The 14,824-nt window shown below is 56.9% G+C and overlaps 4 protein-coding genes across 5 annotated transcripts; 1 reads left to right on the forward strand and 3 right to left on the reverse strand.

Annotated features, from left to right (window-relative positions):
• Positions 1-476: 476 nt before the first annotated feature.
• On the forward strand, positions 477-2,076 carry dpy30 (dpy-30 histone methyltransferase complex regulatory subunit). The gene is made up of 5 exons (XM_037263829.1): positions 477-577; positions 910-947; positions 1,426-1,473; positions 1,540-1,667; positions 1,969-2,076. Exons 1-5 carry the CDS (start codon positions 568-570, stop codon positions 2,039-2,041), a joined length of 297 nt encoding a protein of 98 aa, XP_037119724.1. The 5' UTR covers positions 477-567; the 3' UTR covers positions 2,042-2,076.
• Positions 2,069-5,985, reverse strand: psen2 (presenilin 2). Of its 2 annotated transcripts, XM_037263805.1 has the most exons (12): positions 5,837-5,985; positions 4,914-4,998; positions 4,645-4,779; positions 4,383-4,525; positions 4,173-4,314; positions 4,038-4,105; positions 3,283-3,503; positions 3,110-3,208; positions 2,796-2,858; positions 2,680-2,733; positions 2,483-2,598; positions 2,069-2,332 (listed from the first exon to the last, which is right to left on the reverse strand). In XM_037263805.1, the coding sequence occupies exons 3-12, from the start codon at positions 4,753-4,755 to the stop codon at positions 2,177-2,179; spliced, it is 1,173 nt and encodes a 390-aa protein (XP_037119700.1). In that variant the 5' UTR covers positions 4,756-4,779; positions 4,914-4,998; positions 5,837-5,985; the 3' UTR covers positions 2,069-2,176. The 2 variants fall into 2 exon arrangements, with proteins under 2 accessions (XP_037119700.1, XP_037119710.1); XM_037263815.1 differs by lacking the exon at positions 4,914-4,998 and having other exon boundaries at positions 5,837-5,963.
• Positions 5,986-6,046: 61 nt separating this feature from the next.
• LOC119120070 (sodium/calcium exchanger 1-like) lies at positions 6,047-10,356 on the reverse strand. Its single transcript, XM_037246692.1, has 9 exons — positions 9,701-10,356; positions 8,242-9,423; positions 8,025-8,134; positions 7,771-7,788; positions 7,555-7,620; positions 7,367-7,488; positions 7,094-7,193; positions 6,709-6,963; positions 6,047-6,639 (listed from the first exon to the last, which is right to left on the reverse strand). The coding sequence occupies exons 2-9, from the start codon at positions 9,402-9,404 to the stop codon at positions 6,263-6,265; spliced, it is 2,211 nt and encodes a 736-aa protein (XP_037102587.1). The 5' UTR covers positions 9,405-9,423; positions 9,701-10,356; the 3' UTR covers positions 6,047-6,262.
• Positions 10,357-10,443: 87 nt separating this feature from the next.
• slc22a7a (solute carrier family 22 member 7a) lies at positions 10,444-14,763 on the reverse strand. Its single transcript, XM_037246745.1, has 9 exons — positions 13,535-14,763; positions 12,718-12,821; positions 12,133-12,287; positions 11,899-12,067; positions 11,721-11,838; positions 11,321-11,645; positions 11,140-11,248; positions 10,762-10,968; positions 10,444-10,677 (listed from the first exon to the last, which is right to left on the reverse strand). Exons 1-9 carry the CDS (start codon positions 13,850-13,852, stop codon positions 10,557-10,559), a joined length of 1,626 nt encoding a protein of 541 aa, XP_037102640.1. The 5' UTR covers positions 13,853-14,763; the 3' UTR covers positions 10,444-10,556.
• Positions 14,764-14,824: the final 61 nt, after the last annotated feature.

Consider the following 14,824-nt stretch of genomic DNA (forward strand, 5'->3'; position numbering starts at 1 on the left):
TGGACGGACGGACGGATGGATGGACGGACGGATGCCCGCGACATTGGGCAATTTCAAGTGTGTTCTATTCTTTGTAGGCAAAAGATTTTTGCCAGCCGAGCTCAGAGTCAAGAATACTGTCGATTGTTATCGCATGTATTTACCAGTCGAGAGTTACCAGGAAATTCCAGGATCTCTTTCCGTGTTGCTGCCGGCCTTCCAGCAGACTCCCTTGACACGTCTTTTCATCCATTTTGGAGGGACGTCCAGTTTCTGCACATATGAGCTCCACTTGACGTGGAGTCGAAGACCTTGAACAAAGATGACTTCCCTGTGGCACAGTTACAAGAGGGTGTATACAATTGCAACGAAGTTATGTCATTTTTTAAATTTCTTGTATCTTATTTTACGTTATTTATTTATATATGATCATATTCGATATTATTTATTTATCTATTTAAATCTGATGTGCAAACGCGTGCATTTTGAAGGTCACAGACCGGAAATGAGCCCGCTACTCAGAAAAGAGTTGTTGGAAGTGACGCAGTTTGAGTAGCGAATCGGCAGCGGATACTACCCAAAACAAACATGGCGGACGGTGAGTGCATTGTTCATTTCGTCTTGTAAAGTTGAATAATAACAATAAAAGTCCATTTCGTGCAAGTTGCTGCCGCTGCTTCCGTTCTCCTTCTTTCGTGTAGTGCCACGATAAACCACAAAACGTCCGCAGCCAGTCTGATCCAGTACTAAGCTAACTTGCTAGCGCCAAGCAACCGGCTGAACGAGCGCTTTCAATCGAGACGAATATCACCAGTTTGGCTTTTCTCTCTCTCGCTAGAATACACAACATTTCCTCTTTTTCTTTGGGTTGCAAAAATCACCAAAAGACATCATTTGAGCCTATGCAAATGAACTCAATTGTCTTCGCAGAGCACACCGACGCGGAACACACGATGGAGCATCCCACTGTAAGTCCGCCTCATCATCATCATCATCACTAACCTTATCATCAGTACCTTCCTAATTGCTCGCATATGTGCAGTAAAAATTTTTTTTTTTTTTCACTTGATTTCTACAGCAAAGCCCATCAATAGTGATTCAAAACTAAATGGTCAAAAATTGTTAAGCGCTTTTCGCACTCAAAGCACTGCTTCCTCGTTCGTTCACCTACTGATGACATTCTTTCGGGAGCAACTGGGCCTTGCTCAAGGACACTTTGACACTGTGGATGGAAGCCCCAAGCTCTGGGTTGGGAGTCGACCACTCTCCCAAAGTGTACATTTTCCCCAGCACAACGGCAACTCACGGGCTAGAAATGTGCTATTTTTGTAGTTTGTTTTTGAGCCCGCGTGCAACAAATTGAGTCGTAACCAGTCGCGCTGATGTCTTTTTACCTTCAATTTCGGCAAGCCCAGTATTGTTGACGGTCACTTTGTTGTGGCGCAGGTGTCCGAAAACCCCCACGCGGAGTTTGGCCTGACGGATAGCATCCAGGTAAGGTGTCCCTCCCCGCCACTGCCGACGGACGGAGGATCGCCAACATGCTTTGCCGTTGGCCAGAGGACGCTGGAGCAGGAGAAGACGAGCAAGCAGAAGGTGGACCTGCAGGCGCTGCCCACGCGAGCCTACCTGGACCAGACTGTGGTGCCCATCCTACTGCAAGGCCTGGCCGTGCTGGCCAAGGAGAGGTCAGAGGTTGAGCAAAGCCCCGCCCGACAAAGAGGCCAAAGCGACCGACTCGGTAGTTTGTCGGCACGTTTGCTTCGGGAGACGACTCGAATGGCCGTTGTCCCGTTGCAAATCTGCCGAGGGATTATTATTTCAAGATACTAGGACAGGGGCGGGCGAGTTTGTTTACCTGCTTACCGTGTTTGGGCCGCTTCCTGAGCAAGGCTGTGACCGAGAACCGGACTTGACATGGGAGCAAATGATCTCGTAAGTCGGGTTGCCGCTGTCTAACCGGGAGGCCGTTGCTTGTGTTGCGCGCAGGCCGCTGAACCCCATCGAGTACCTGGCAGCCTTCCTCCTCAAGAACAAGTCGCAGTTTGATGAGCGCAATTGAAGCTTTGCCAATAAAAGGTCACCCGAGTTCAAGTGGTAGCGAGAGCTGCTTTTTTTTATTGGACCGTGTCCACCCGGCGCGTCTCCAAGGGAAAAAGCTTCCGGGGCTCAAATGTGCGCTCCGACGGACTTGCCGTCAGATATAAAAGTGGTGCGCGGCCAGGTCGTCCATGAAAGGTCGCACCAGCGAGTCGGTGGCAAAGTAGAAGATGAGGCCGAAGGCGATGGAGATGGGCAACGCCGGCAGCGCTTTCTTGAAGATGGCCAGCAGCAACAGCGTCACGCACAGACCCTGAAACGCATGCACGCACGCACGCACACACACCTAAGCGGCAAGGCCTTCACCCGATGCGACCGGGCCGTCCTCTCCATTTGACGCCACACTCGCCAACTTTTCTCCAGTTTATGTCCAAGGGAGGTAGGTTGCGAACGACGGGCTTACGATCAAGATGGCGACAAAGCAGGCCACGGTGGTGTTCCAGTCGGCGCCGCTGGCCGCCGCTTTGCCCACCAGGACGCTGTAGAAGATGAAGTCGCCCAGGCCGAGTTTCACGCCACCTGCCGCCGCACGACACGCAAGCGCGCGTCACACACGTACACACACTCGGACCGAGGAGTGTCACGCGTCAGGCCACTCACGCTCCTCCTGCTCATCTTCCGTCGCACCCTCGCTGCTCGGCTCCGCCTCCTCATCTGTCACACACGGCGCACCCTTAGCCACCGGGGCCACTTTGCGGCCAGCGGACGGGCCTCACCTGCCTCACGTCCCGGCTCGCCGTCCTCGGGACTCGCTGTCGCCACAGTCCACGCCATGGCGGCTGCGCACGCACACACACACACACACACACAGAGCAGCTGTCGTCAGCGACTCGTCGTAACGGGCGCCATAAAGTCACAAACGGGGCCACGCGACGTGGTCAGTCTAAGTTGAGTCTAAGTCCCGATGGTTGTCGAGGCGTTGAAAGAAAAGTCCCAAGTGAAGAGAAAAGGCCGGTCTTTGGAGCGTATTTTCAGTTATGTAAATTTTTATTTTTTTCTTCTTATCAGCAAATGTGGCCGTCCGACTCACACGAGTAGATGAGGGCAGGGAAGATGGGCTCATTGCGCTCCTGCGCCGTTTCCACCAGCATCCTCAGCGGACCCTTTGGACTTAGGACGGCCACCAAGTCTGTCAGGGAGAGAGGCGGGGAGGGAGTTAGGCAGGTCCCGTGAGAAGGTGCCGCCCACCCAGCCAGCGCTCACCGTAGATGGAGACGGACGCCAGGATGAGCCAGGCCGACCACTCGGGCAGGTACTTGACAAAGACGAGCGCCATGAGCGCGCTGACCACGATCAAGTAGGCCTGCTGCAGCGGCAGCGGACCCTTCCAATGGACGCAGGTCATGCCCACCGCACCAAAGTTCCAGATCAGCACGCCAGCCGTCGGGTAGTCCATGGCCACGTTGTAAGTCTTGAGCACCTCGCTGGTCGAGGAGAGGAGAGGAGCGAAGCGCGTCAGCCGTCCGTGTCCGCTTTCAATTCGCTGGGTTGCCAACCAATTCAATTAAGAAGGTCTTGAATCTTAATCTTCCATTTGGGTCTGGTTGCGGAGGTTGCCATACCATTCGGATGCCATTCCCAGGGCGGATTCCAGGCGCCAATTCAATGACAGATTTTGGATTTGCCGTCGAGACTTGACAGAAGCCTTCCTTTTGTCTATTTTCATTGGGTGGCCGTTTGGTCGGCAACTCGGGTTCTAGAGAGCCAATTGTGCCGCCCGTTTTCCCTCACCCGCCCCACCCGATTCCAACGGTCGCCAGGGCTCTCCATCCAGAGCTTGCAGATCACTGAAATTGGGAAGCTTGAAAAACAAGCTGGAGGAGCGCACGTGGCTCCCACAAAACAACGCCCCCCCCGGTGGCGCGGAGGGGAATCTATTCACGGATCTGCCGTCAAAGCGGAAGGAAGGAAGGAAGGCCAGCCAACGGCCCTTCTCGACGGGCACGCAAGCGTCTCACCTGAGGTACATGAAGCTGAACCAGAAGAGCAGCAAGAGGGAAGACAGGATGAGCCAGCCGTGGATCAGCTGAAGAAGAGCAAAGATGGAGGCGACCGGCCGTGTCTGAAGGGGAGAGGAGCGAGGGAGGGCGCACCTTGTAGCAGCGGTACTTGTACAAGAAGACCAGGAAGACGGTCATGACCACAATGACGCTGCTCATGACGACGGCGTTCAGGACAGAGTTGAGGAGGCGCCGACCCACCGACGACGTGTTCTCCGTGAACGGCGTGTAAATGCTGCAGGCCAGAGCGGCGGGCTTAGTGATGTGGGGTGGGGTGGGCGGGTCGCTGCGGCGGCGCCTCACAGCTGCTGGTCCGTCTTGTCGCTGTAGAAGTGCACCGACTTGATGGTGGCGACCACCAGCAGCATGCACAGCGTGACGGGCACAAAGAGCATGATGACGTGCTTGGCGCCGTACTTGAGGCTCAGCTCCTCGTCATCGCCAGCCTGTGGGAGGGGGCAGGGGGGCGCGTTAGTGGCCCTGGTGTATGGCAGCAAACTTTCTTTCCCCGTCCATCCGTCTCAGTTGACTGCTCTGCAGAAAATGTACGCAAAACCATGCTTACCCTTTGGGACGGGCGCCGGTCCGGTCGGTAGGACGGCACCGCCGGATTCTCCGATTGGACGAGCGCCGTGCGCTCCGTGTAGGCGCTGTCCTCGCTGTCCGAGACGTTCATGGCTGCGGCCGCGACCGACTCCGCCTGAAAACACGAGTGTCTGACTTGAGAGGCCCCCTGGAGGCCAACAACCGTAAGAGCGCGTGGGAGAGAGGCGCGGCGGGCCATTGGTCGGCGGCGAATGCGGCAGCCAACAGTTTTGTTCAGCCGTTCCTCACCTTGTTGAATTTGAAAGGTCCTGAAACACTGCCAATTTCAGCCTCTCGATATGTGAAGTCCTTTCAAATTTCAAAGTATATCACTCTTTTGGAGAACAAAAAAACACGTCGCAGAAAATCCAGTTTTACCCTGATAGGGAACTTCTTCTGTTGAGGTTTTTCTTTTTTTATGCACATTTTGAAAAAAAGTTTCAAAGAAAGAATCGCGCGCGCGCTGGCATGCTTGGAGAACACCCGGACGGAGAGAGACGCTTGACACGCGCACAATCGCTTTTGTCACAGTTGGGGACCGCAGACATTTGAGCAGCGGGGTTGCCCGAGTCCGCTTTTTTGAGTCCGGTTGCCCGTTTTGAGGAGCATCCCCGCTCCTACACACCGGATTGGAATTTTGGACCAAGTGCATTGCCGCAGAGATGCTTCTGAAGCCGGCTGGGTGCGGGCTCTCCCGGACCGGACAGTGAAGCAACAAGCAAACCCCGGGAGAACAACACGTACGACCCGGACCGACGTCATCTCTATAATATTCCACAGTCGCGACTCCCGGTGGCCGAGAAGAGCAAAGCACGTTGAATCAGAGATCGCTCTGTCCAAAATGTTTCGTTCTTTACATGAAGTCGTTTTTCTTTTCATGTACTATATCGAGAGCTTCTGTACCTTTTTGAAGCACGAGAATGGGCTCTTGAGGTAGGGGGACAAGTCGTACGGAAGTGAACTTTGACGGAAAACGCACAGGTTTTTCACAAACAAGGTTCAAATATCTGTTTTTTTTCTGGTTGTAAAAAGCCACTAGTTAGTTGTACGAGAACCGAAGTCATCCCTTGGCGAGCCGCGTGCAACACGACACGACGCGCACGTTCACTACCCCGCTCGACCTCGCCACGCACGCTGTTTTGAAAACGGTTTAACCTCAGTCAGTTTTTTACCTGATTTGTTGAGCAAAGAAACCCGAGCGAGCGAGAGAGCGAGCGGCGTACTCACAACCCGGAAGTCGCAACCTGGAAGCCAACAATCAGTCAGCCAGCTGATCACAAGCCATGTGATTGTCGTGACGTCACGTCTCCTCGCTTCTCAGCGAAGCACCAGCGCGCGTGCGCACACATGGATCACAAACATGAAAATAGGATTGGCCTGTTACGCTTTGTTTTATTTTACTGCAAAGCAAATCGTCTCGTGACGGGCGCCGGCCAGGTTGGGGACAAATCCAAAACATCTCCAGTCAGTTGCAATGACATTTGAACGAGGACTAGCGTTTCATCATGGAGTCGAGTGGGAAAAAAATGAAATGAAAATGAAAAATGAAATTCCACACGACCGACACCATCCTTGCGCGTTTCCCCGGAGCGTCGTGGTTAGAAGCCCGGGATGTGGCAGTAGGCCTCGAGCGACGACAAGACAATGTACATCAACCACAGGCTAAAAAAGAGGCCAGCGGTGGCCGTCTTAGCGAGCGGCGGTCCGCCCAGTTCTCCGCCGATCTCGGGTCGGCGCCGATAAATGAGGACGGCGATGCAGACGAAGGCAAAGATGGTGAAAAGGGTGACGGAGAAGGCCAGGGTTCCCGGGTCCACCCTGAACACCTGGTTTTGGGTGCGGTGGTAGATGGCGGCGATGGACCAGGCCACGCCGATGCCCAGGAACACATTGACGGCGTTGCTCCCCGTCACGTTGCCGATGGAGGCGTCGGCGTACTGGTCTTGGGTGGCCGCCACCTTGCTGGCGAAGGTATCTGGGCCAGGCGGGAGGGAGACGGTGTGAAGAATGCTCGAGGCGGGCATATGGGCGGGCCACGACCTACCTGGCACCGACGTGCCCAGGGCTACAAAGACCACGGCCGTGACCGAGTCCTTCAGACCCACCGTGCAGCCAAAGTGCGACGCCAGGTCCCCGATGAAGGCCGTCAGGATACCGATGACGGCGATGGAGACCACAAAGCACGCCCGGCCGTTCCAGTAGTCGGGGGGCGGGACCAGCGCAAACAGCAGCTTCCAGAAGACGCTCAGGAAATGCGTCATGTAGTCCAGGGCAGAGGGCGGCTCCTCGCTGTCCTCGCCTAGACAGTGGGAGATTGGACAAAAGGTTGTGGGGACGGGACGGATTGTTTTGCTGACACGCTGGCTGGCTGGCTGGCTAGTGCTGCCTTTTTTTTTTTTTTTTCTGCCTGGGTGGGTGGACTCGTTCACCTCCGCCGATTGTGATGGCCTCCACAAATTGCTCTCTCCACGGCGTCGTTCGCACTAGCACGGCCAGTCTGGTCTTCTTCAGGACCTTGTCCACCGCGCTCTGACACACACACACACACACACACACACACACACACACACACACACACACACACACACACACACACAACAACAGCCATTGAACAATTGTCTGACTTTTGATTCGGTAAGCCGCAGAAGAGTCGGCCGACTCGTTTGTGCGTTTCACGCCAGAGGCTTTCATGCGTGCAGCACCTTAAACTCGTACGATTCCTCAATGACGACTTCCAATTTGGCGTGTTCGCCTAACGTGGGCCGACACGCCCGTGCGTTACGTCGCTCCTCTTCCTCTTTTGTCCCCAAGTCCTCGGATTCATCTGAGAGACACACGCTTGCGCTGAGAGGCCGCCGGCTCGACGGCCGGACGGAGGGACAAACGGTACCTGAGATGGTGATAACGGAAGAGGGGTTCTGTTGTTCTTGGAGCTTTCTGTAGCCCGGGTCTTTTCCTGCCAGATGGCGATAAGGTGGTGAGAAGAAGGCGAGAACACGGATGGCCATGACAAGACAAAAGACACGTGGAGATCGGCGCCAGCGGGAGGAGCAGCCAGGGGCCACCAATAGTGTCTGCCTTGTGATGCCCTTCCGAGGTGACCCACCTGTGAGCAGGAATCCACCTAAAGACAAAAGGCAATGAATGGGAAAAAAAAAGTGGCAAAGAAAGCAACTTCTTGAAGCAGACCCGCTGAGGAAACAAAAAAAAAAAAGAAGATGGACACACAAAGGCATCGACAGGGTCTTCAGTCCCAGTCCTCAGGATCCATTTTCTGGCCACCGAGGACCAGGACCTCCGAATTAAGCTCAGCGCTTGGACGAGGTTGAGATGGCATTTATGCCGCAGCCGGCGCCGCACCTTTGCTGCCGCCGCTCATCTCCAGCAGACGCGGCTCGCCCATCTCCACCCAAAACGTTTTGTTCTTCTCGTACTCTTCGTCATCGATGATGTTGATGCGAAGCGTTTGACTGAAACGCAAACATGGAGCGGAATGACGGAGGTCGGCGGAATGACGGAGGTCGGCGGGTGACGCGCTAGCTAGCAAGCTCCCTCCCTCCCTCGATCACTCACTCACCAGATCTGCTCGTCGTCAAACTCCAGCACGCCGTGAGTGTCCTCAAAGTCTCGGCCGCCCCCTTTAGCTGTGCCCTCGACGGTTCTGTACGGCACGGCCACCGCCCCGCGAGCCCCGGAGGTCCGGACCACCATGACCTCCATGGCGCCGACGCTCTCGCTCACCGTCACCGTGGGCTCCTCAAAGGCGAAGACCCCCGCACGGTCATCGTCAGAGACGGTGACGTTGCGGGCCGAGGAGCCGTGCCCGTCTGACGCCTCGCTGCCGCCGTGCCCGTCCGTCACCTTCTCCCGCTGCGTGGACAGCTCCCGCTCAGTCTCCTGGGCCAGACGTCTGGCTGCCAAATGCGCCGTTTGGACTTTGTCGGGCTCCCCCTCGGTCTCGACGATCACCCCCCGGCGCCGCCCGGCTCGGTAGCGCTTGTACACGTACTTGTAGAAGAGGAGGCGGCGGTCGGCCACGTAGGCAAAGCTGACGCAAAGGGGAAAGAAGAGCAGCGTGAGGAGCCCCTCCCAAATCTCCACCACGCCTGGAGAGAAGTAGGCCAGGATGAGGTAGAGCCACGTGTAGGCGAAGACGCTCCAGGCGGCCGTGACGAAAAAGACCCGCAGGTGCTTGACCCGCCGCGTCTGTCCGTCGGGGATGACATAGACGCACAGGCCGATGATGACAAACATGTTGAAGGCGGCGCTTCCCACGATGGTGTTGGGCCCCAGTTCGCCGGCGTCAAAGTTGTGACCGCAGATCTCCACCACCGAGAGCAGGATTTCCGGAGCCGACGAGCCCAGCGCCATGAGGGTCAGGTTGGACACCGTCTCGTTCCACACGCGCACCGTGGCCGTCAACCTTTCCCCGTTGGCTTTTTTGACCACAACCTGTCGCTCTTGGGACGTGATGACCTCGATGGACGCCATGAAGCGGTCGGCAATGACGGACACGCCAAGGAACATGTACGCTAAGGCCATGAAATAAACGGCGGCCCTGGCCACGCGCTCCGCCGGGCCGGGGTCTTCCGGTCGCCACGGCGACAAGATGACGCCGTCCTTGCAATCGGTGCCGCCGCCGCATTTGCTGCGGTTGCGGGCGGCTGAACTCCCCGCCGGCCCGACGTGGGCCGAGAGCAGGGCCAGCAAAACGAGCGAGGCTCCGGATCCGCCGCACATGGTAGGCCCCTCTGCTCACCTGCCGAACGCAAAGACGCATTGCAAAAATGGCTCGTTATTGCACAACAAACACTGGGAGAATCAAACATTAGTCAAATTTGGCGGTGGGGCCGGCAGCGGCGCCGTCAAAATGGTCCCTCCGCCGGCCGCAACCATATCAGCTGACGGGGTCGACTCAGCCGTCGTCCCAGCAACGGCCAGCCGCTTGCCGTTCCTTCTCGGTGCCGTTTTGCCAGCTTGGAATTAGTTGCTGAGCCGAGTGTTTTCTCTATTAGTCTATCAATTGGTTGGCTTACCTTCAGAATTTCTTCCCAGGAGCAAAAGCGGCCTCACTAAGAACGAAGAGAAGATGCGAAGGGGGCAAGACGTCGACGGGGACTGACGCGGGCCGCTGGCCAGACACGCCGGTGATGTCACCAGGCGGAGAACTCCCGCCCACATTTGTCACTTCCAGAAGCTCAAACTCCAATCCAAACGATTTATTATCGTTTAGGCCAGGCCGGAGCAGACCAAAGGAGGAGTGCCGGTGAGAACCTCTGCGTTTGCGCCGGGGTGGGTCGGTGGGGGGCGTGATGAGCTCTCCTAAGTGGGGAGATAAAGTTCTAAAGACGGCTGCCGAGCGACGGGCTTATCAGTGCGCGGCTGGCCGACCGGCACCAAAGAAGGTAACGGACGAGCTGACAAGTTTCCCAGGTTCGGAATAGCGGCTAACGCTAGAGAGTCACGCGACCTTGGCCGACCTCAGCTCGGAGATGCCGACGGGAAGCGCCCGCCTGTTTGCCAGACGGAGCGTCGTCGGCGGGCGTATCCAGAGGGGCCGCTGGCTAGCCCATACCGGTACGAGGGCCGGACTCTGGCGTGCGCGACGATACCGAGTGAGCGACGCGTATCCTTGGTACTTTTGAGAGACGCAAAGGGATGACAGATAGCTTGCAAGGGAAGACCTACTTTTGCCCAAAATGTGAGCCCAAAGTGGGTGCGTTTGAAGCCGCCCGCCACGATTCAAATGCGTTAACGCTAGCGCTCAGAGCATGGCACCTTGTCGACCCACTTGAAAATGTCGTTTTATTTCCAACGTGTTGAAATGGGAAATGCTTGAGTGCACGGGGGATTGGAATTGGATTCGTCTTCCCTTTGGCGCCAATGAGCCCATCAAAATGGCCCATCGTTGGCCACTTGCATCGCTCTCGCAATGCGCTCATCGGCCAGGGGCGCGCCGCGGGCGCTCATCTCCAGACCGTCGGAGAGCTCGCCGGGCTCCGACTTCCTGTGCCTGAAGAACGAGAAAAGGACTCGCGTCAATGTGCGTTGCCGCCTTTTGACGCAGGGGGGGCGCTACTGGCTTTTGGCCGCCTACCTTCCCTCCTCAATGTCCAGAACGTTCTCGGGCAGGCGCACGTCCAGCGTCTCGGGCAGCAGGAAGACGAGCCCGCCGCCGAGTATCCCCGTGGCGGAGAAGACGAGCGGCGGCAGGAAGAGCCAGGCGTCCTCCAGCAGCGCGATCATCGGGGCCACCGAGCTCCCGATGCGACCCAGACACGACGTGTAACCCATGCCACACTGCCTGTCCAACAAAACCGGCCCGCTTTAGCTCGCTAACGTGGCTAAAGGAGTGGCAAACACCGAAGATAACACCGTGCTAGCGAGAAAGCGACAGAAAGCGTTCTTTTCCCCCCTAATTGTCACGAGCGCGTCGACGTAAAGCCGAGCCGGCCGACTCCGGTGACTGCGTTACCGAAGGACAGTGGGGAAAAGCTCGGCCGAGTAGAGGAAGGCGGTGGTGAACGCCGCCTCAGAGAAGCCCTTGGCCACCACGGCCACGCAGGTCCGAAGCACGGCCAAGTCTGGAAGACAAAGACAAAATGAAAGGCGCCCCAGGCCTGCCTGGGCTCATTTTGGTGGGCGCGGTCGCTCACCCAGTGGGACGGCCGCATTGATGGCTATGAGCGCACCCGTGGCCATCAGAAAGCCCGCCTGACCGTTGCGCCGCCCCATTTGGTCCAGAACAAAGTAGGCCAGAACTTTAGCGGGCACTTCAATGGCACCGTAGATGAACTGCGTGAGGTAGATGTTGACGCCCAAGCCCGAGATCCTGAAGCTGATGCCGTAGTACAGGAGGGCCACGGAAAACCAGGAGAATCCCGAGACCAGCGTGATCTTCCTCAGCCGGGGCGTCTTGAGCAGGTCCAGGTAGGAATGAGTCTCATCGGCCGCGTCGGAAACCGCCGCCTTCTCCAAGATCTGCGACCACATTTTCTTTCATCCGAGACCTGTGCCGGAAGCGTGCGTGGGAAGTGTGTGCGTGGCGATGTCTACCTCGGGCTGGAGTCTGGCGCCATTCTTCCGGTTCATCTTGGCACAGCGCAGCAGGCAGTCGCGGGCCTCGGCGGTCCTGCCGTTGGCGAGCAGCCAACGTGCCGACTCGGGCAGCCACCTGGACAGGGACGGTTAGGGTGGCCGGGGGTTAACAGCTGCCCATCCTGACCTGACCTACCAGCAGCCGAGCAAAGCCAGTAGGCACGGCGCCGTTACCGCCAGCATCAAGTGGCGCCAGTCTCGGATGGCATACGCCAGCAGCGCCAGCAGCATGTTGCCCGCACTCCACGACAGACTGATGAGCGTGCCCGTCAAGGTGCGATGCTTCACGTCCGTCCACTCCACGCCTGTGGGGGGGGGCAGGCTGGCGCTTTATGCTCCGGCCCCTTGGGTCAACGCGGGTGTCACTCACCCAGAACCGTGCCGATGATGGACATGCCGCTCAGAGTCACGCCGGTCAGCGCACGCGACACGGCGAACATGGCGTATGAGCTGGCGAAGGCCGAGGTGGCGCCCAGCAGGGTGGCGCCCAACAAAGCTGCTACCAGCATCGACTTTCGGCCGAACCTGCGCACACCACCACCGCCGCCGAGAGGAACCTTTAATCTCCACAAAGGCCCCCGTTTTGTCCCGTCCCAAAGACCTAGTGGCTGCTAAAGGCCGTGTTGCCTCCGAGGACGACGGGGCTGGGCCAGGCGTGATGGATTTGTCTCAACAATCGGGTCGGAGTGCGCCGAGTGACAAACGAGGGAGTGGCACTACGTCAGACTTTCTCCAGACTGCCGGGACCTGGCCACAGCACAAAGAGCGCTCACCCGGCCGGCGCCGGCCCTCCCCCAGCACCCGCATTCCGGGAAGACGGACTTGACAGAGCGTGGAAAAAAGGCGTGGGTCCGTCAAATTTCTCGCCCGCTTCCTTATTTCCACGCTCATTTACAGGAGTCGTGCTTAATGAGGGAAAAGACCGGCGGCTGGCTGGTCCCGCCTGCGAACTCACTTGTCGGAGAGATAACCAAACAGGACGGCGCCAAAAGTGACACCCAGGAAGAAATAGGTGGCAAGCGCCTGGTTCAGTCTTCGGTCCTCGCACACCAGGTCCCACTGCAGGCACACAGACAAAACAAGAGACTTGATCCGGATGCGCTCACCACCCTAACCCAACTCCATCCAGAACTGAGTGAGAGTTTGCATAGCCACCCGCATGCATAGCCACCCGCATGCATAGCCACCCGCATAGCCTCAAGACTTGATTGAAGCCACAAAAAAAAAAAAAAAAAAAAAAAAAAAAAAAAGACCAGCTCAGTGGCCTAGTGGTAGAGTGTCCGCCCTGAGACTGGAAGGTTGTGGGTTCAAACCCCGGCCGGGTCATACCAAAGACTATAAAAATGGGACCCATTGCCTCCCTGCTTGGCACTCAGCATTAAGGGTTGGAATTGGGGGGTTAGATCACCAACTGATTCCCGAGCGCGGCACCGCTGCTGCTCACTGCTCCCCTCTCCCCCAGGGGATGGATTAAAATCACATGGGGATGGGTTAAATGCAGAGGACAAATTTCACCACACCCAGGTGTGTGTGTGACGATCATTGGGACTTTAATCTTTAATTTTTTTTTAATCTTTAATTAAAACTTGATCAAGTGCTGATCCGAACCTGGACTTGGTCAAGACTTGATCAAGTCCTGATCCAGACCTGGTCTACGCTTGTGCAAGGGAAAAAAATAAATAAAATCAAACAAGCAATAAAGTCTTCCCGGAGCACAGGTTTCGGGGGAACGTGGCCTTACACGGATGGGGTGGGATCAAAGCAGCACTCACCTCGGTGGCAGTGGTAGAGGCGAACTCGGAGCGGTCGTAGATGTAGCCGTGAGGGCAAAGGCCGGTGCGGTTGTGCCGCCCGCTCAGGTTTCCACTCGTCGAGCCATCGTCGATGGTGCACGAGCTGCGGGCGTCCGCTGGGCTCCAGTCCGGGGGCCCCGGCCCGGGGGCGCAGTGGTGGGCGGGCGTTGCCGACACAAAGTTGTGCAGCAGGAAGTGGAGTGGCAGGATGGCCCGCGGGAGGCAAAGGATGCTCAGAACTAAGAGCTGGAAGGTGGAGAAGCCGCCGACGTCGTCCAGGATTTCCTCAAACCTCATGGCGACCGCTGGCGGGCTGTCGGGTGGGACTGCAGAGGCCTTTCTCCTTGATGGGCTTTTTGAGGCAAGAGAAGGAGGACGGGCTTTGCGTGTGGGAGGGAGGGAGGGAGGGAGGAGAACATTCCTCACTTGGTCAGCAGCTGGCAGGCAGGCAGGCAGGCAGGCAACAAGACAATTAGGCAGGATGTCTCCTTCCTCATGACCAGCGCTGGACAGTCCAATACTTGTCTTTTTCAGACACCCTTTGAAGCCAAGCCTCCCTCTCAAGTCGCTCAATGTTGAGCAACATAAAGCAAGTTGCACAAAAGTATTCCCATTGGACAAACTCCTTAGCAATCCACCTAGCCGCTTCCTCTGGCAACGCAAATGGCCGGCGCCAGATCAACAAAAGCCAAATCAAGCTGACAAATGGCCGGCCTCTTGGATCATTTGCCTCAGGTGTGGCGGGACCGGACTTGGGAGGCAAGCAATTGATTGCTCACGGCAGCCCCAAACACGGGCAAACACCTACAAATATGAACCTGGAAAAAAAATACATGGCCTGCCTGGTCTACGCTCGTGCTTCGCATTTCCTCCCGCTCGGCAGCATGGGCGCCACTCTGGGAACATGCGGCCAACCGGAAGGCGTGAGAGGTCAAAGGAGAAGCGAGCAAAGCGATTTGGCACGCGCGCCCTTTCCACGCTCGGCCGTCAAAAATCCTTTCGACTCGACTTCCCGGGTCTGTTGACTTGTGCTCGCTAGAGTGAGCGGCGTGACATTTGCTCCTCATCTGATCAGTTCACGGACAATCAATGGTCGACGCTTCATTCCTCAGTGCTCGCTATGCCTGCGGTCACACGGACGCCAAGGCCGCTTCCTCCAATTGTGGCGGGCAAAGAGCAGAGAAAACGTCTGCGCGGATCTCTCGGCTTTTTGCGCGTCGCCGTTTCTGGTTTGAACGTCCCGTATTCCAATATTTTTGCTCACACGAA

The sequence above is a fragment of the Syngnathus acus genome, chromosome 1, assembly GCF_901709675.1.
Source record: "Syngnathus acus chromosome 1, fSynAcu1.2, whole genome shotgun sequence".
Taxonomy (NCBI): domain Eukaryota; kingdom Metazoa; phylum Chordata; class Actinopteri; order Syngnathiformes; family Syngnathidae; genus Syngnathus; species Syngnathus acus.